The sequence below is a fragment of the Ambystoma mexicanum genome, chromosome 14, assembly GCF_040938575.1.
Source record: "Ambystoma mexicanum isolate Mex_15411 chromosome 14, UKY_AmexF1_1, whole genome shotgun sequence".
Lineage (NCBI taxonomy): Eukaryota > Metazoa > Chordata > Amphibia > Caudata > Ambystomatidae > Ambystoma > Ambystoma mexicanum.
This window is the reverse complement of record NC_090940.1, coordinates 203118310-203138554: the sequence shown is the minus strand read 5'-3', so window position 1 is coordinate 203138554 and position 20245 is coordinate 203118310. Positions and strand designations below refer to the sequence as shown.

The window sequence follows — 20245 nt, the reverse complement described above, 5'->3', positions numbered from 1 at the left end:
GCTTAAATGCTTTGAATGTTTAGCATGGACAGTGCTAAGCGGTTAAGATAGCAGCAACGTGTGTGAATCTCAAATCACATTCAGAGAACTTAAATAGCCCAACAAAGATATGGTGCCCGTCACATCTACAAAGCAAATTAGAGAAAGGTGGCAGACAGTTTTCCTCATTACATTAAGGCCCTGAAACACGCCTCTGCCTCGTTGAGCATGTCAGAGTAAAACACAAAAAAGGGGAAACACAAAAGACCATTTATTTAAGGTACTTGGGTGTTGAGCAAGGCAGGCTTTTTGGAAATAACATGGATGTTTTTGGAAAAGTTAAAAAGGATAAGAGGAAAAAGAAGATCAAGTTGTAAAGATGAAGTGCCCACACAAGGTAACACTTCTTCTGACGAAGGATGTAAGATTTTAGACGGCACAAGCAACTGATACGTACGTACAAATATACAAGGCAATGGTAAACTAGTAAATGCAAAAAACGTTGCAGATAAACATTTTAATATTTTATTGTTAAAATCCATTAGACAACAAATTTCAAACATGGCTCAACAGTCATAATGAAACTGAAACTAAATCACACTTAATTTATAACCAAGATTAAAACTGATTACAGCATTTAATACTCCTTTAGAGTGCAATACAATAATTTAATACTGGAAATATCCACTTCAGCAAATCCTCTTCTGTAAATAGTCTTTCAACATAAGCTAATATTTCACTGGGTAGATACATCTCCTTATTAATGCTTTTCAGAAAAAAATAATCTGAAACAATCCAGTTCCTTAAGGTCTATGTTAAACAATGTAATTTTTCAGAAGAGGAACACAGATTTTGGTCAATGGCATTGTATGGTTCTCTAGTACAATACACATTTGTGATCCTTCACAATTGACAACTTAATATGGGATGCCATGCAGAGCAGCACTCTTAGACTTATCAATTTTCCCCACCATAAACATGGATTGCATGTTGTGTGTTGAAATAAGTGTTTTTTTTACTTACATCAGATTATCTTTTGTATGCAAATAGTGCTGATCCCAATTAAAAATACACTATTTCGACAATACCTATAGTGTTAGTGAGATGGTGAGGGGGATAGCTCAGGGGCAACACGTTTGTCTTGGAAGCAACACAGCGCACCACAGGTTTAAATCCTGATCCCACGCTTAGAAACCAATTTCTGGTATTAAGCGCGTTCTAAAAGAACAATTATAATAATTATAATTATGGCAGGAAAAAGGGTGCCCAAACTGAGGAACAATGCAATTGGGTGCTCGAGTGCTGTCCCCCTCACCCTCCATCACCGTTTTTCCTCCGGCCTTTCCTGATTATTATCTGTCTAGGGCCAACCAATCCTAGGCGGCAGAGTCGGTTCCGGAAGAGGGATCCCAGACCTTGCAATCCCGGGAGATGCGAGACATAGGGGACTAGAGGAGAGGCATCACTGCCATTTCAGCCTTTATTACCACATTCTCTCTCTGCTGCCCTCAAGGCAGTGGATTTAGTGACCTTCTTGGTCTGCTTGCCCCTGTACCCACCATGCTCCAACTAATCTGTGGCCTCGTGTGGCAGACCTTGCATGCTGCCTCCTGTTTTCCAACCAGGTGGTGCCACCCTAAAACCCAAGGATTGGCATGATTGCTGCAGCAGGTTATTAGACCTGGCAGCGCAGAGATTACTCGGTGTTATGAGGGATTCTGCGTGGTGCAGTAGGTTACCACAGGTCAGGGGTCTGTAACCTTTTGCTCTCCAGATGGTTTGGACTACAATTCCCATGATATCTGGCTATTGACTGGGCTGATTAGGGATGATAGGAGATATAGTCCAAAATATCTGGAGAGTCAGAGGTTGCAGAGCCCTGCCATAGGCAATACATTTTATGTAATAAGGGCCGAAGACTTTTGTCTGTGAAAGTCGGCTACATATGCACTTCTCTCCCTTGTAAACATGCAAACACGGCAAAACATTACACTACAATATTGTGGGGACGGAATGTGTAGCAGCAGATATGTTGATTTGTAAACAGATAACATAATATTGTGCACAAACTCAAATAGTGAGATATTACATAAACTTTCATTTAAAACATTCATTTAAAACATAAGCCATGTTAACAGTGCCATTTTGTGCAGATGTATAAAAACATGTGTTCCCTTTTTTAATTCTTGTATGGCACAGATTTCGAACGTGGAAAACAAACTAATATGAATGCCCTTTTGTGTCTGGAGGGACTTAAGCCAGCAAAGCACGTGCAAGTGGCAGTGGTGTGTCCAGGGAGTGGTCTGGGGTGGCACATGCTACCCCTGGAAACTGACTGGCCACCCCATTAGCCTAAACTAGGATCATTATGGGTGCCTGTGTGCGTGCACGCTCGTACTTCATGCCAACCCAGCATACGTCAGTGCTCCACTTGGGCTACCCCAGTCAAAAGAGTTTGGACAAGCCACTGGCGAGTAGTCTGCCCCCTACCCCAATGCCATTGACTTCTATAAATGGTGGCTTTGATTGGCTATTTAGAGTCCCATAACACACTTGACCACGCATCACCATCAGCACAGGTAACACTTCTTTATTTTAAGTCACTTTTTTGCATGCTTTTATCAAAGGAATCGGGTGCTAATGCTGTTAGATTGGTCACATAAGACACAAAGATTTAGTTATAATTGCAATGTATTGCACTTTATAGATCGGAAAGAGCAGCTTAAACCAAACAAACATTATGATGAGGTAGTGTGTTCTTTTGAAGATGCATTCAACCGAGTGACCCAATGGTCTAAAAGTGTCTCGATTGTGCGGGCTCAATAACACAGGTGATGAGGATCCACATGTCCTGCAATTAAGGCTGGCCTTAGAGGCTTCAGCTCTCCCCGGGAAGCAAAACAAAGATTTGGTGCCCCCCCGCGTGCCCTTAGTCACGCAGGGCATGTGAGGGGTGTCACATTTTTCAATAGGCGCCACAGCACCCTATTATTAAATGTGCTCCGCTCCCGAGAGCGGGGCACATTTAATTTCATTAGGGCACCTGCCGTTCCTTCTCCCACCACGCTAGCTTGGGGGAGACCTTGGCATGGTGGGGAGATGATGGCGCCCCAGGCAGTCGCCCGGCCGGCCCTGCCCCAAGGCCAGCCCTGCCTGCAATTGCATAAGAAAACGATGCAGGCGATTCTTAAAGGACGTCACAATGTGTGCATTACCCTTTGTGATGCACCATGTGCAACTGCACAGAACTGGGGTGAAGGGTGATTCTATGGCATGACAAGGAGGCTCATACTATGCAAAACAATCTTTACTACTGACACATAGCGGCAAAGAAAAACTTTTGTGAAATCAATAACTTTTCTTTATAAATCAGAAAAAACACAATATTGCATAAGGAAACACAGGGAAGAAACCCAGTCCAAGATGGGGCTCAGGACAAGCCCATGCAGCCAATCAACAGGGACCCACCCCCATAAAAGTCCCTTCCTCTAAACACAACTCCTCTTTCTTTGCTGCTGACGCATTGAGATAAGTTCTTGACATTCTGCATACTTATTCTCTGTGAGGGTGTTTGTGATACTTTGTATCTTATATCTGGTACTGTTCCTTTCTTGCTTATAGCGACTGCGGTTCTTTGCTGTAACATTCTGTGGAAGTTGCAATTGTTCCTCAGAACATTCGCTGTGAGGCGGAAACCTCACTTGAGCGACGCCCACCTTCAGGCTTTCCCCTTTTCCCCCCTCCCCCCTCCGCAGTATCTTATTTCACCTGCTCGGCGTCTTCAGTGGATACATTCTTTAGTCGCGCTGTGTGCGCCCGCCCTCCCCTCCTTTCCCCATTCAAGCGGCCTGCTCGGCTTGAGAATTGACAGCTCATATTACGTTCCGTGTGAATTTTTGTTGGCTTGGAAGTCGCCTGTTCGGAACCATTAGCACATGTTTCCTGCATTGATAAATTCGCATTGCACACGTGTTTTTTCAGACTCTATGTTACCATTTCTCCCCATTTGTTTATGCAGTCCCCAAGGCCTGGCCTACTTGGTTTCCAAGCTCGGCTTGGTCAGAGTGTAAGTTCTAAGAGAGCTATACGTTGGTTTGCTGCACCTGTACCTTCCCACCTCACCTCACTTTGGTCATTTATTGCCACACTCTGGGGTATCTTGAGCACTATTTGTGTAATATTCGTATATATTTATTACATTTCTCAGAGACTATGCAGTCAGCAAAAGGGTTGGAAGGGGTCCCTTTAGTTGATGCTAGTACCCAGGTTAGACCTGCTTCTAAGAAAACGGATAGGTCTGTGGCAGAGGAAAGTATGAGTGGGTTGAGGGAGTCCTCTCTGGTTCCACCCCCTCTCTTTCTAGGGCTATTAGAGACTCTATGGACTCTGCCCTATTGAATTTAAACTCCACTTTGGCCTCGGCATTTGATAGGTTGATCAATAAGATTGCAGACTATCATCCCAATTCTGATCAGGGTTCTTCTGTAGGGCCCAGAAAATGTACGGCCAAATCTAAACATTTCCAAGGGCAACTAAGCCCTGTTCAGAGTTCTCCCTCTTCTCCCAATTCCCCGGTTAGGACCATGAAGCGTAAGTTTGAAGAGGGTCCTGTGCAGTCTTCAGTTCCAATTAGGGTTACCTCTACTCCCTTTTCTTCCCCTGATTCTTCTGAGGATTCTGATTCTCTGCCTAAGCGGCGTAAAAGGAAGGTTTCCTCTGTGGAGTTATCCCAGACAACCCAGGGACAGTTGTTGGATGACAGTGGGGTTCCTTTTTTCGACCCCTCTCTCATCCAACATTCTAGATCAGCGGAATGGCACCCTTCAGAGGCGGAAGCCTCTTCCAAAGGAGGACAGGAATAAGTTAAGATCTGAATGTCCTCGCCCTGTCATTCCTGATAAGGTGGCTATGACCCCAGTGATTGATCAATCTATGGTAGCTTCCTTGTCTCAAAAGGGGAAAGATCCAAGAAGGGGGTTGACAGGGTTCTCCGGGACTGCCATGATAAACTGTTGGACATGTTGGGGCCCTTGACCCAGATCTTCCAGTTAGCGGATGATTCCCAGGTTGATGTCCAAGCACTTAGGGGCTGGGTGCAGAGTTCCTTTTGCCTGCTCGGCAATGCCAATACCGGCATATCTAGAGAGAGGCGCAAAGCTCTCCTTAGGCGCATAGACCCTAAACTGCAGGATATGGCTGAAGGGGAGGCTGGCCCCAAAGCACAGGGAAATCTCTTTGGTGACAAGTTCATTAAGGACCTCTCAGCATATGTCAATACCTTTACTGCACTGGACAAAGCCGGGCAAACATTCGGAAGGTGTTTGCGCCTAGAATTTTCGACAAGGCCGGACGAGCAAGAGCCCGCTCTTCTGGCCGTTCCTCTTTCAGGGGCTCTACCCGCCCGCAGCAATACGCCTCCAGGGGGGCTCATCACTCTTCCTCTGCTCGAGGTTCCCAGACGTCCTTCTACCCCCAAAGAGGAACTCAGTGGAGAGGTCGCAATGGCAGAGGTGCAAATAGTGCGAAATCCGCTCCAGGTATTGTCTCATTTCGTAAATGTTTCTTCCAACGGAGGTTTGGGGGCAGGTTGGCACGTTTTCTTCATCGGTGGGAGGGGCTCACCTCAGATCCGTGAGGTGTTACAAACAGTTCAGGGATTTTAGATAGAATTCTACTCCCCTCCCTGTAAGCTCTCTCCGCCTCCTCCTCTTGTGTTCGATCAAGAGAAGCAGAGGCTGGTGGATGCAGAGATTCCAGATCTCATTTTTAAGGGTGCAGTGGTTCCGGCCACCTTCAGGGCCTCCCAATTCCTCAGCACGATTTTTCTGGTCCCAAAGCCAGAGAAGGGCTTTCGCCCTGTGATAAACCTCAGAGCCCTCAACTCGTTTGTGGTTTACCATCATTTCAAGGTGGAGGGTATTCACCTTCTAAGGGACACCTTCTTCCAATGGATTGGTCAAGTTGGACCTCATGGATGCATACCTAGTGGTTCCTGTCTTTCCCCCTCATCAGGAGTTTCTCCAGTTCTCTTGGGGAGGTCGCCTATGGCAGTTTGCCTCTCTCCCATTTGGTCTGTCGTCAGCTCCATGTTGTTTCACCAAGCTAATGAAGCCGGTGATGGCATTTCTCAGGTCAGAAGGGATACAGAGTATAATTTATGTAGACAACATACTTCTCCTGGCTCAGGATCTCCAGGTTCTGCAGAGTCACTTGGATCTGACGATCTCTCAATTGCAAGACCTAGGCTTTGTAATAAATGCCAAGAAATCCATATTCTGTCCTACTCAATGTATCCAGTTTCTGGGCTTCTGTATAGATTCAAGGCAGTGCATCCTCCTTCTTCCAGACAGCAGGCTATCAAGAATTCGGAAGGAAATTTGCTTTATTTTAAGGAAGGGGATGGTATCTCTCTGTCAGCTAGTGAGGGTAGTGGGAATGTTGTCCGCCTCCATTCAGGCTATCTTTCTGGTGCCGCTGCACTACAGAGCGCTTCAGCGTCTCAAGGGGAGGCATCTGTGTAAAAGTCTGTCATATTCTCAGATGGTAGTGCTGTGTCCCGAAGCCAGGTTGGAGCTTCTATGGTGGCTCAAGCAAATGGACGCTTGGAATGGCAAAGCGATCTTTGGGCCATCCTCGGATGTGATCCTCTAGTCCGATGCCAGCAGAGCCGGTTGGGGGGGCAGAATAGGCCAGACTTCCACTTGAGGGAAATGGTCAGATCAAGAGAAGTTGCTTCATATAAATGGTCTGGAGTTACTGGCGGGATCCTTCGCGGTCAAGAGCCTTCTCAAAGACCAAGGGAACTGCTGTGTCCTCCTCCGGATGGACAATGTTTCCGCTGTGAGATATATCAACTACCTGGGGGGGGACTCGCTCGAAGGCTCTAGAGGACTTAGCAAGGGAGTTTTTGGCATTATTGCCTGGACAGGAACATTCTTTTGCAGGCGGAATATCTGCCACGGGCTAGCAATATGGTGGCAGACTGGAACTCCCATTATCTTCAGGACAGGAGCGATTGGATGCTGAACAAGGAGGGTTTTGCCTGGATTCAGTCTCTTTGGGGTCCCATTCAGGTAGACGTTTTCGCCTCCTGTCTCAACTGTCAGGTTCCTCGGTTTTACAGTTGGAGACCGGACCCCCTAGCACTGGCGACCAATGCTTTTCTACAGGACTGGACAGGTCCTCTGCCCTATGCTTTTCCTCCATTCACCATGATAGCCAGGGTCCTGGTGCAGTTGCGCCGGCAGTCCGCTACTCTGGTAGTAGTGACCCCGTTCTGGCCATCTCAGGTGTGATTTCCCGCTCTCCTGGAGTTCGTGGTAGATATTCCTTGTCTTCTCCCTCTCCACCCGCGGCTCCTCACGGACCCAGCAGGTCTTCCTCACGACCTGGTCCTTCAGGGACATCTCTCTTTTATGGCCTGGAAGATTTCAGCTCTTCCTGGTCCTTCAGAGGCCTTTCTCAGGACTCTATTAATGTCATCAAATATTTCTGGGCATCCTCCACCAAGGCGGGGTACTCCTCAGCTGGGTTAGCTGGTGTGTGGCAAGGCACCTCAATCGCATTTCTGCTCCTCCAGTAGACATAGTGAATTTCTTGGTTGAATTGTTCAAGGAGGGCAAAGCCTATAGGACAATTAATGGGTTCAGGTCGGCAATCTCGGCCGGCCATGTTTTGGTTAAAGGGGAACCAGTGGGAAAGCATTTCCTCGTGAGGAAAACCCTTAAGTTCATCAGAGTTATGGTTCGTCCTAAAGCCAGATATTCAGTGCTGTGGGATGTTAATAAAGTGCTGAATTTGATTCTCACTTGGCCCCATAATCAGGAATTATCTCTGCAACAACTTTTTTCAAAGCTAGCCATGCTTCTCTGCCTTGTTTCCATTAAGAGAGTGTCTGACATCAGAGCTCTTGACGCGGACAATAGGGTTTTCTCCCCTCAAGGGTGACTTTCTTTTCCTATCCTGCATTTCCTGAGAATGTTAAAATGTTAAATTATGTGTGGTATAGTGTTTGAAGTGTTTTGAGCTAAAGACAGAAGGGTTCCGCCCCCCAGGTACCTCTCACCTGCTTATTTCCTACCGGAAACCCTATAAGGCAGTGTCCTCAGCTACTTTGGCTAGATGGGTTATGGAAGAAGCTGGGATTGATATCTCTTCCTTTGGGGCACACTCTGTAAGGGGAGCTATGGTCTCTAAAGCGGCCTTTCTTGGGGGAGGTTTGGAGCAGCTGACTGGTCATGGGAGTCTACTTTTAAAACATTCTATCATAAGCGTATTGATCACGTGGTATTTAATGTGATGCAAGGGCTTTGAACTTGCATAATATGAGCCTCCTTGTCATGCCATAGAATACCTAATCCCCTGCACTATCGTGAGTGGGGGGTTTAGATTCTATTAAAGACAAGGAGGCGGTTATTAAAGTGTCTCATTTACTGCTTCGGGTTGAGAAGTTTGAAGGAGATGGTCTGGTGAAAGATCTCTGGAGTCCGCGCTTTAGGAAGTTGCATGACCTGTCCTTCAGTTGGAATCTTGGCCTTTGCCAAGATTCTTGTGTTTTTTCTGATTCATAAAGAAAAGTTATTGATTTCACAAAAGTTTTTCTTTGCTGCTATGTGTCAGTAGTAAAGATTGTTTTGCATAATACTCGCCTCCTTGTCTTTAATAGAATCTAAACCCCCACTCCCGGCAGTGCGTGGGATTAGGTACTGTCGCAAATGAGATTCTCTGCCAGATCCCTGCCCTGCATCCCCTGAGCTTTTAGATGTCTATCCTGTAAGTGAACAATGCATAAACTCTGAATCACGTGGCAAGGGCACATACAAATATAATGTGAAAGAAGAAACGGCAGCAACCACCTTCCACGCTCCCCGACATCAGGGAGATATATATGCGCTGCACTTTGGCAATTCAGGAGCGATGCAACCCCTTGCATCTATTCAGGGTTAGATGGATTGCACACGCGGGTCTCGTCTTTGCGTGACCTTCTTTGAGAACGCAACATAGCACGATGGTTGGCACAAGATCTATCAAACGAACAAGTGAACAAATAGAGCAGGTGAAATCGCATACATCAGATGTCGGATACCTCCAGCATGCAGACGAGAATGGTGCACCACTCACGAGGCTATTTTTTGCCCACTATTGATTGTGCTGTGCGATATCCATTTCCTCGGCCGGGCTGAAAGCTCATTTGGATCCGCACCGTCTCCTTCGCCATCAGGGTAGTGTCAAAACAAAAGCTGGTGGAAGAGGTCCTGCTGTCAGCATCATATGGCGAAGGGCGAGCATATTCTATGTTGTGGACATCAAGTCCCACGAGGCCAAGGGCATGTGTTGATTGCCTGAGCAATGAGAGAGATGCCAAACCTTCTGGTCAGTTTGTGATATGAGGTTAGAACAAGAACTGGCGCCTCTACAAATGTTTTCGCACGGGATAACTAACAAAATCCCCAAAGTGTACAGATACATTGTATCCATGAGCTGGGTTCCACTTCTACTGCACTACTGCACGTTTTGGGGGTTTGTAAACATGTTTAACAATGTAGATAAAAGCCCTGCTGCAGCCCTGTGTGGTCCTCGTTCTGCAGGAAAGCTCTTGCTGTCTGCCACCTTCGCCTGCACGGCATTTGGCCAAACCCTGCACAATTGGCTGCCCAGGTGCTGCTTTGATTACTTCTTAATCCAATTCAAACTGATTAGGGTTAAACTGGAGACGCCGACACAAATGCCGAAAGCAAGCAATGCAGAAGCCTGCGGAGACAAAGGAAAACAAACAGAATTGAAGGCCTTCTGCCAGGAACCAATTTACACTTCTAAGAACGCCCATTAAGGCCCGTGATAAGTGAAGCGCTCACACCTCCCTTTTGTTGATGGGGGGATTTAAAGGGTGGGACTGGAATTTTCCACTTTTGAAAATAAACAAAATTCTCGACTGCCAGTCCCCGCAGTGTTTACTGTACAGTAGGTTCTAAAAACCCATTAAAATGAGCATTGCTTGCTAATTAAAAAGCAAAGAAAAGGGTGAAATGTCAATAAAACATTACAACATAGCTTTGACGAGGTCACATGACCACTGCATCTGTGATCAAATCATGTAACACTCTCCTGCCCTCTTTATAAGATCAAGACAGAAAGGCCAGCTGTGCGAGAGCAGAAGAGAGGGGTCATAAAATGGGCACTTTAAAATCCGGTTTTAATATACTCTGGGCCCCACAGTGCACAAACAGACTTATAACAAAACCCATATTAAAACCTAGTGAAAGGCATTGTGGTTTAAACGGCTATCACATTAATGGCGTCCTTCAAACTCCCTAAAATGCTCCTCTGTTGTCACACGAGCTTTATTTTGGGAAAATGCAACATCACAAAACTACTGACATTTAGAAAATGAAAGTGCAGTTTTGAATACAACTTTCTATTACAGCAAGTAAGGAAACTGCTTGTTTAGGAAAGGCAAAACTGAAGGTATTCACAAGTAGCCTCCTGACAACATTCACACATTGTATTGTGATTAAGTCCCCTGCCTTATTTTGGGGGCATCTAGTGGGTTAACAAAGGAGGCCGGCTAGCTCACGAACTAGAGGGCGATGAGCCAGTGGGTGGAATGGCAAGAGCCCATTGGTCGCCTGCATCACGTCAAACAACCGCATGTAGAAAGCCGTTCATGGAGTTTGTAGTGAGTTCGCATTACAAGCAAGTGGGAGAAGGAAGTTGGAGAGGGAGAGCAAAGAGCGGAGAAGTCCAGATGGAGAGAAAAACAGGAGGTGACAGGAGAATATCAGTAAGAGAGCATCAGTAGGTTGCAGGAGAGAATCGAGAAGAGTCTGGAAAGCAGAAGAACGCATCTAACAACCGTGAGCTGAGACACACATTGCCAAAGATAGGGTATAGGGATGAGGCTGTGATCAGAAGTGGTTGGGAGGGCCAGGATCAAAAGATGAGGGATATATGGTACAAATCAAAAACCCAGGGAAAGAAGGCAAATAAGACCCCCTTTTAACTATCCTGAAAATCGGACAGAAAAACCCCGTTGGCTCTTTCTGCAGCTAGAAGAAAATCTCCAGCCGTTTCTGTGACTCCTGGTTCAGACACAGCAACATGTGCAAAGCTTGCAGGAATGATCAGAGGTGGGTGTGCCCTGCAATCACCAAGAGTTGAACCAGGGGACCTTTTGAGGCTGTTTCAGGTGAAGGCAATTTAGGTTGGAGTTCTGTCCAAGTCCCACACATATATTTGATTATTTCTGTATAGTTCTTGGTAAAGGGCCTTAACAAAGCTCCCTTAATACTTAACCGAGGCTGACATGACTATATATATATATATATATATATATATATATATATATATATATATATATAGTGCAAATTTAGCTGGGTAGCAACTAAGTGCTGCACAAGAGGTTAGGAGATACAGTACAGTAACGGTAGGCAGGATACAGTAATTAAGTAATCCATTATGCAGATAGTGGCGACGGACGACAGGATGAGGTTTGGCTGTTAACAAGGATCAATAAGATGTATTTTTCAAGAGATGTGAAGTATTTTCAGTTCTCTTCTAAAGTGCAGGTGAGAGGCGGCTCATCTGACGTAGAGTGGGATGTTATTCCAGAATCTTGGTGTCATGGCCTTCCATTCACCTTCCCATAGGGGAGACAATAACCAGCACCTTAGAGTGTGACCATTATCTTTATTGAGGAGTAGACCGTACCGGGATTGGGGTTTTGGGGGTAAAATAGGGGATCCGATGGAGTTGTGAATGTGGGCCAGAGTCAGGAAGAAGAGTGCCTCCTTGGTGTCTTTGGCGGATCAGGTACAAACAAATGGTATTGGAGTCCAGGAGTATGGAGGTCCATGTTGTCGAGAGAGATGCTGTCCCTTGGCTGGAGCCAAAGGAAAGCAGAGTGTATGAGCAGGCTGAGACTCCCCACACTGGCTCCCAGAAGGGACACTGAGGAAGGACTGGCACATACTAAAGAAGAACTTGCTTCTTCACACAACATATGGTTTGATGCCCCTGACAACCCCATGACATGACCACTCTTAGATAATCGGGAAGCCTTCAACCTGACCCAGCAGGTGACAGGTGACACCCACACAGCAGGAACTACTCTTGAAGCTATCTTCAGTTCCACTGACCTCATCTCTGCACTCCCCCTCAACCGCATAGATGGACAGACCACGCAGCCACCCTCTTCTCTCTCCTGTCACCAACCCTTCCTCTATGAAGGACTAACACCAGACCACCAACCCATGTCCCACTTTGGAATGAGGCCATAATAATCCTGGACCTGGCAGACTCCCTGCTCTCCTCCCACATCCCTCCCAGCCAAAGGAGGACCACCGTCCAACGACCACTTTGACTCATGGCTCTCCAATGCTCTCCTACCTCTCACCACCCCCCAGGAGAATGTTCCTTGCCTAGGTGGTTCTCCCCCACCTCAAAACACAGAACTACTCCCTGCAACGTAAATGGCAGACCAATCCACCAGCCCACACCCAACAACATCACATCTACAAAGCTGAAATCCATAAGACTAAACATCCTTTTACAAGAACAAAATCTCCAATGCTCGTAACACTAGCGAGGAGCTTCACAGGATCATCACATAATTCATGCCTCTCCTGCACTTCTCACCTCACTCACGTCTCTCAATCACTGTGATGCCCTCTCCGACCACTCCCACAACACAGCACTAGAAAGAACACGCACCAATAACAGCAAACTGGCAGCACTCCCACCCATTCCTCCCGCTTCCCCCAAACGAACCCACCAAGCAGCCCACCATGCACTGTGTCTTCTCCTCTTTCAACTCCATCTCTTGACCACAATTACTTTAAATACTGACTGATAGCTGTCCATCTGGATCCTCGAGTGACCCATGTCCGCCTCCTTCCTCAAAGAAATCTTCATATCAACCTGTGCAGGCAACATCGCTAGATCCAACCTTAATTACTCCCTCACCTCAGGCATCTTCCCAGCAGTGGTCAAAACATCCCAAGTCAAACCCCTCCTGAACAAAACTTCACTTGACACACTCCAGCCCGCAAACTACAGACCAGTCTCTAACACCCGTTTCCAAGCCAAACCCACTGACCGCACAGCCTACTCCCAGCTCAGTACTTTCACAGAAACCAACCACCTCCTTGACCCCACCCAGTCCGGTTTCAGAGCCCTTCATGGAACTGAATCATTCCTACTCTCCATATGGGATGACCTCAAGAACACGGTAGACACAGAGGGCTGTGCTGCACTCATAATACTGAACATTTTAGCAGCCTTTGACACCATCAACCACAGCATCCTCGTTGAGATGCTCCACTCCCTAGGCATTGTAGACACAGAACTAAATTGGATCTCATTCCTTGCAAATAGACACCCAATTAACTTCCTGTCTCCTTTCACTTCCTCCACTCGATCATCAACAACGGAGTCCACCAAGGCGTCTGCCTATCCCCCTCCTCTTCAACCTGTACATGAGCCATCTCCCCACACTTATCTGCTCACACAAACTCACCTGCTACAACTACCCCCATACACAAATCATCTTCAGAATCCTTAAGTCTGTCTCCACCCTCCACCCACACCTTGCATCCTGCTACACAGACATTGATCGCTGGATGACGGTCAACCACTTCCTGCTCAATCCAGGAAAAAAAGTGATCATGATCTTCAGAAAGACAGCCCTCTTCCAGCAACCCACCCCCTGGCCTCCCTCCCTAGGTACCTGACCCGCTGCATCCACCACAGTCAAAAACCTGGGCTGCACAATGTACACTTAGCTAACTTTATCACAACACATTAACACTGTGTCAAAATCCTGCTACCTATACCTCTGCTTACTTAGACGCATCTTCCCTTAACTCTCCCACCCCCACAAAGTGACGGCAATCATGCCCAATGTCCTCTCCCAACTAGACTATGCCAGCTCTCTACATGGGCGCCCCTGCCCACAAACTCAAAAAGCTCCAAAGAGTCCAGAACACTGTATCCAGGCTGCTCCTCGCCCTCAGAGAGCACATCACCTCCGCCTTACGTACCCTCCACTGGCTCCCTTTAGGACGACGGGTCACCATTAAAGTCATGTGCATCACTCACCGAGCCCTACATAAGACATGCCCCAAATACCTGCAACAGAAAATCAACCAATACCACCCCAACAGAAACCTGCGATCAGGTACTGCTCTCCTACTTGTGACCCCACCCCCCCCCCTTCAAATCAACCAGAATTGGAGGCACCGCCTTCTCTGTCCAAGCCCCACCATCTGGACCTCTATGCCTCTTAACATCTGGCGCATAGTGGACTACCTGGTCTTTTCTGCAGGCCCTTAAGAGATAGCTATTCCCCTAGGCACCCTGACTAACCCTGCCTCCATTTTAAGATAGCCACTTAATCCCAGGCGGACCCTGGCAGGATCAAATCCCCCTCACAATCACCAAAGAACAGTAAGAATCTCATTTGGAAGCATCCTATGTACGGCATTTGGATGAATTTTGAGGGTAGTCAATGTGTGTCACCAGACAATTTATAGGGTGGCCACGGTATTTGCATATGGGTGAATCTCTGAGGGTAAGCAATACTGCACTATACTAAAAAGATGCTATATAACCAAGGACTAGAATTTAGCCACTCTCTGATTCCACCACCTCCTAAATCCAGCTGCATCTACGCAACCAAAGAACCTACCAGGACACAGGCGTACGTATCACTCTCCCTGCTTATGGATACTAGCCAAAGGCACGACTACCCACCAATACCATGCACTACTCTAAGACACTGTACAACATCTCTATCATCAGAATGCAGCTTTCCCCCCACAAAGAAACTCAGTCTTGCTGCACACATGAATTCCCCTCCTGCTGTCATATACTCTCCAGACTTCTCCTCATCACTCTTCCACGACAAGCACTAAGAACACATTGTACAGCACCTCTGTCTCTAGAATGCAGCTATCCCCCACAGTAAAATTCGGTCTAGCTGCACACATAATGTCTCTCTAGCTCTCACATACTCTGCAGACTACCTCCTAGCACACTCCACTACACTATAACACATTACGCAACACCTCTCATCAGAATGCAGCTGTTCCCCACGATAACATTTGGTCTAGCTGCACACATTTCTCCTGCTCTCACATTCTTTCCAGACCTCCTCTAAGCACCTTTCCACTACATGCACTACTCTAAGACAGACTGAAAAACACCTCTGCCATTAAAATGCAGCTATCCCCCACGATAAAGATGCGGTCCATCTGTACACATCATATCTTCTCGCATACTCTCCAGTCTACCTCTCTACACACACCCACTTGCCTGCTCGACATGGGTGACTAACAGGGACCTGGCCACCCCTATTTACCTTCATATTGGCTAAAATACACACATGCATTCTAGAACTCGGATGATGTTTCCACACCTGGACTTCTGTCCCCCAAGGGCATTCAACCTACAGCACGTTGACACCATACCAATGGTGAAAGGCGCTATACAAATGACAACTATATTACATTACAAGTGAAGTGTTGGGGCGTCTGTGCATTCCATACGTCAAGGCTTCTTCCGTTTGAGCTACGTTGTTTGGGCATGTGTTCTCGACTCCATATCCGTGCATTTGCTTCCCCAAGACACTAAATAAGATCCATCTCTACTGTCATCTTCTTGGGGACAACCAGTAGAGAATGCCACTTGTGTGTATTAGCAAGATAGCTGGCCTCTTCCATTTTGCATTTCTTGATTTGTGCTCTAGAGATATCCTATACCATCTGTCCCAAACATGGAAATTCAGAACAATAATCCGCAAACTGAGCTGAAATTATTGCACTCTTGTTTGGAAGTGATGGATGCTTCAGCCCATCCATGCTAAAATATTGGGAAGATACAGACCTACTCCTTGAATGGATGTGCACATCCCTGAAGCTAACAAACTTGCCATTTGCATGGTCTTGTGGTGCTATGGGATCTGAACACGAGGCATGTTGGGCTAGGTTAGTAGGGGCAATGCAAAATAGGTTTCCTGTTGTGTTGTAGCATACAGGTTAGAAGAGACTGGGTTTTGAGCATGGGTATGTTTCTAGAGGATTTGTGTCGAGGGCACCCGAGGTATCTGAGGTATAGGAGGCTCATGTGCCTTGAGCGTGTGTTGGTTGGAACTATGTCATACACGTTGATGGGAGATATGTAGTGTTTCGATGTTTTTCAGTGAATGCTTGGATTGAGTGTTCAATTGCCATTTGTGGATGGCTTGGTCAATATGCGTATTATAAGATGAAAAGTAGAATTTGGCCATGTTAGTACAGGCAGTTAATGGACGATTGGTGTATCCTTCCCAGTGTAGCCGTGCGGACATCCTAGCACTGGTGTGCCTTGGAGCATAGTCAGGAGTGGGGTGGATTCAGGAACCCACCACAGAGGGAGAAATACCCCAGACAGCGGCAGGAACACTATTATCATTAATATCAATGTAAAAAAATATAACATTCAACAGCTTTTGAAAATAATATCCAACTTCAAAGACTATACATTGCAAAAGTCAAAGAGTAAAAGACATGGGGCCTTATTACACATTTGGAGGTATTTCGGCAGTAAATCCGCTGAAATACCACCAAACAAATCTACTGTTACTGCCACTAGATTTGGCAGATTTACCACCAGATTACAAGTGGTGGTAAGCGGTGTTAGTCTCCATTTATTGGAGTGCACAGGGATTTCAGTGTAATTACCGCCTGCGCTAATTCCACCAGCGGTAACCTTGCTGAATTTTGGCAGTAAAGCAGCAGATTTACCTCCAGCGTTTTTCCTGGAGGTACATCCTTCACTTCACAGCCAAAATTGTAGTACGGCGTTGCAGTAATGAGGTGGTAACGGAATTACCACTCCGTTATGCCATTTCTTACCGCACTTGTAATGAGGCCCATGGTAACATACGCAAAAGGAAAAAGGTATGTACTCACTCTAACCAGGCTGCAGTCAGAAATTATATTTAGTTTTCACTTATGTGGAGCCACATGCTCTAGTTCATAATGGTTTGCCTGGATTTAAAGTTGGGCAGTTTTCACCTAATGAATTTTAGCACCCAAAAATCTAATTGTAGAATGTGTGTTTGGTACTTGCTTAATTTCCCCAGTCTACCCTCCCACATTAGCATTCCAGTTCAATTGTCAGTTTTGAATGGATTCTTCTGTTTTTAATCTCCTGTTCAATATCTCTTTGTCAGGGCAGGGAGAAACCCTCTGACCCATCTTCCCAGGGTTGTCTATGGGAAATGCTGCCCTTTTGCTCCCTGCCCCTCTCACATATCCTATAACCATCCAATTCCAACTTATGTCCCAATTTCTTGTTCATTCCTGTGTCCTGAGGCTAGAGGGATTACCCACACTTTGTTTTTACCATTTCAATTACACTTATACCCTTTTTTAACATTTATCCCTTTCCATTACTACCGCAGTTCCTCTTACTTTTGCTGCCGTTCACTTCACCTCTTTGTTCCTGCATCGTTTTCTCTCCCCTGTCCTTACTCCTTTTTTGTTCATTCCTCTGCTCCTCTACCAACCATCTTTGCTCAGCAAACTTGTTGTTCAGGAAATAAAAGGTCTGCGAGAATGAACTCATCTCATTTGTTTAGTGGACAGGATTTCAGAGAAAAGGGGCTCTAGGCAGCTTTACCAAATCCACAATTATGTTCCTGTTCTTCTTACTGCAATAATTCATATTGTTTAAGTGAACCATTGCATTTATATGTATTAATTGCTGATAGTTCTTTTTAGGAAGCATACATCTTTTGCATTCAACTGGCCCTATAAGTCACAACAGGGACTCTTCAAAGTCATCAAAGAGATAAAACAATTCATCCCGCAAGAGCTCCATCATCCTGACACAAGCATTTTGTGACAACACCAACCACCTGGAATCAAAAATAGAAACAATCCAGCAGACCATCAACACAATTTGGGCTAATACAACCACAACCGCTGAACCTGAGACACCAGGCGAAACACACACTACAGCAAAACTCACCTCCCTAGAATCAACCACAGAAGAAACGTTGGCCACACTGATCAGGGACACCAACCTTGCAGGATCCTCAAGGGCCACCTGACATCTTCAAAGGCATTCTCAAACACATAACCCTGGTGACACACTTCCAAAACCTAACAAACCTATCACTCAAAACAGTAATCGTACCATCCGCCTTCAAATCAGCATACATCAAACCACTTATAAAAAAGGAACCAGAAAGCGCAGAAGACATTAGCAACTACAGACCGATATCTAACCTGCCCAACCCAGTGAAGATTCCAGAGAACCATGCGTACAAGATCCTATTTAAATACGTTGAAACAAACGGAATTCTCGACCGGTCACAATTTGGCTTCAGACCAATGAGAGGAACAGAATCAGTGCTCCTTTCGGTATGGGTTAACCTGAAAATAAATGCAGACAAAGACGCCCAATCGGCCCTCATACTATTGGACAGATCAGCGGCTTTAGAGACAATCAGCCACACAACACTAATAAAAAGACTGATGGAATGTGGCATACAGTAATCCATACTAAAGTGGCTTACCTCATTCCTAACACACCGAACTGAAAGATCCTTCCTACCACCGTTCACCTCAAACACCAAAAATATATCCTGCAGAGTCTCGCAGCGATCCAGCCTCTCTCCTCTGCTTTTCAACATCTACATGTGCCCAATCATGAAAATCATTCAAACCCACGGACTAACCGCCTAAAACTATGCAGTTGACACACAACTGATTGTGAAAACGAACACAACCTAGGTAAAAAATAACTGCCTCAACAACTGCCTCACAGACATCTACAATTAAATGACAACAAACAACCTTGAACTGGACCAGGCAAAAATGGAAATAATGCTCTTACCTGCAGAATTTGACACAGGCAATCCACAACTGAACTGGCCGGCTGGCATGGGAATGCAATCACCAAAAAGAGTACCGATGAAATAAATAACTTAGGAATACCAATGGGCAACAGACTATCCCTGGAGCCGCAAGCCAACGCAATCACCAATAAAATGCTTCTTCCTCCTAAGACTACTCAAAGGATTACTCCCTTACCTCTCCTTCCCTCACAGAACCCTCACAATCATATCCCTGATACTCACAAGAATTGACTATGCAAACAGCCTCGGCCTAGGAATGCCCGAAAGACTCACAAAGTAACTCCAACGGGTGCAAAATACAGCAGCCAGGATCCGATTAAGACTAAACAGAAGAGAACACATCACTCCAGCACTGAAAAGCCTACACTGGTAACCATTAAAATAACACATTAAATTCAAAGCACTCTGCATTGCCCACAAAGCCTTGCACAGACAAGAAGCTGAATTCCTCCAAGAAAAGATCAGCAAGCACCACCCAAGAAGGGACCTAAGATCCAGCAACGACCTAAAAATAGAGACAAAACCATATGAAAAGATTAAATTTGGCAGAACAGCGTTCTCATGTCTAATTGCAAACCTCTGGAACACCATGCCCAAAGAAATGAGAACCACAGAAGTCTACATCACCTTCAGGAAACAACTCAAAACCTGGTTATTCATCAGACAATGACAATCACAAAGGGAGACCGTCAGCAATAACATCACAGACAAATAAGAAATACACTAAGGGACATGATTTCACAGATACCAACAGCAATAGCTTAGAGGACCATAACACGGCACCAACCCCACCTCCTGCCCACACCCCTTCCATGTCCCAACAACTAGACAGAGCTACAAAAGACTGCAGACCAACGAAAGGAAATATTTTAGGGCTAGCACCAAGCCCAATTATACACCAAGGAAATTCAGGCGGGTAATCCACAAAAATCATAGCAGTGTGCAAGTCCCGGGTCGCTCCGTTGAGCGGCCCGGATGAAGACGAGGGCCGCCCCCTGCGTTTCCACAATGCATTGCTGAGGGGGCGGGCCAGGAGGAGACCTGATGCTCTGCAATGAGAGCAGCGGCATCCCCATAGCAACGGGGACGCCGCCGGCTCTGGTAATGGTGACCGGGCCACGTGGTGACTTCCGTGGGCCCTCCAGTCAACAGGGCCCACCCATGGACTTAAAGGCCGAGGGTCGCAACAGTGATGTTGGGTGTGGGGGTATGGGAATATTGCGGGCCACAGCAGTGATGTCGGGTGGGGCCCTCATCCAAGGGGCCCACCCTAAAATAATATATAAATACTGCAGGTTACAGTGGTGAGTCTGGGCGGTCCCCAGGTGCATAGGGGCCGGCCAGGACAATGAAAAGAATGCCGGA

At 46.2% G+C, this 20245-nt stretch overlaps 1 protein-coding gene across 1 annotated transcript in view; it reads right to left on the bottom strand.

The window, feature by feature from the left end:
• Positions 1 to 490: 490 nt before the first annotated feature.
• Positions 491 to 20245, bottom strand: part of SLC38A6 (solute carrier family 38 member 6) — a 490235-nt gene continuing 470480 nt past the window's right edge. Inside the window, exon 16 of the mRNA XM_069638925.1 lies at positions 491 to 9729. Within this exon, the coding sequence (XP_069495026.1) occupies positions 9649 to 9729 (81 nt within the window). The 3' untranslated portion in view covers positions 491 to 9648. The remainder of the gene's footprint in view (positions 9730 to 20245) is intronic.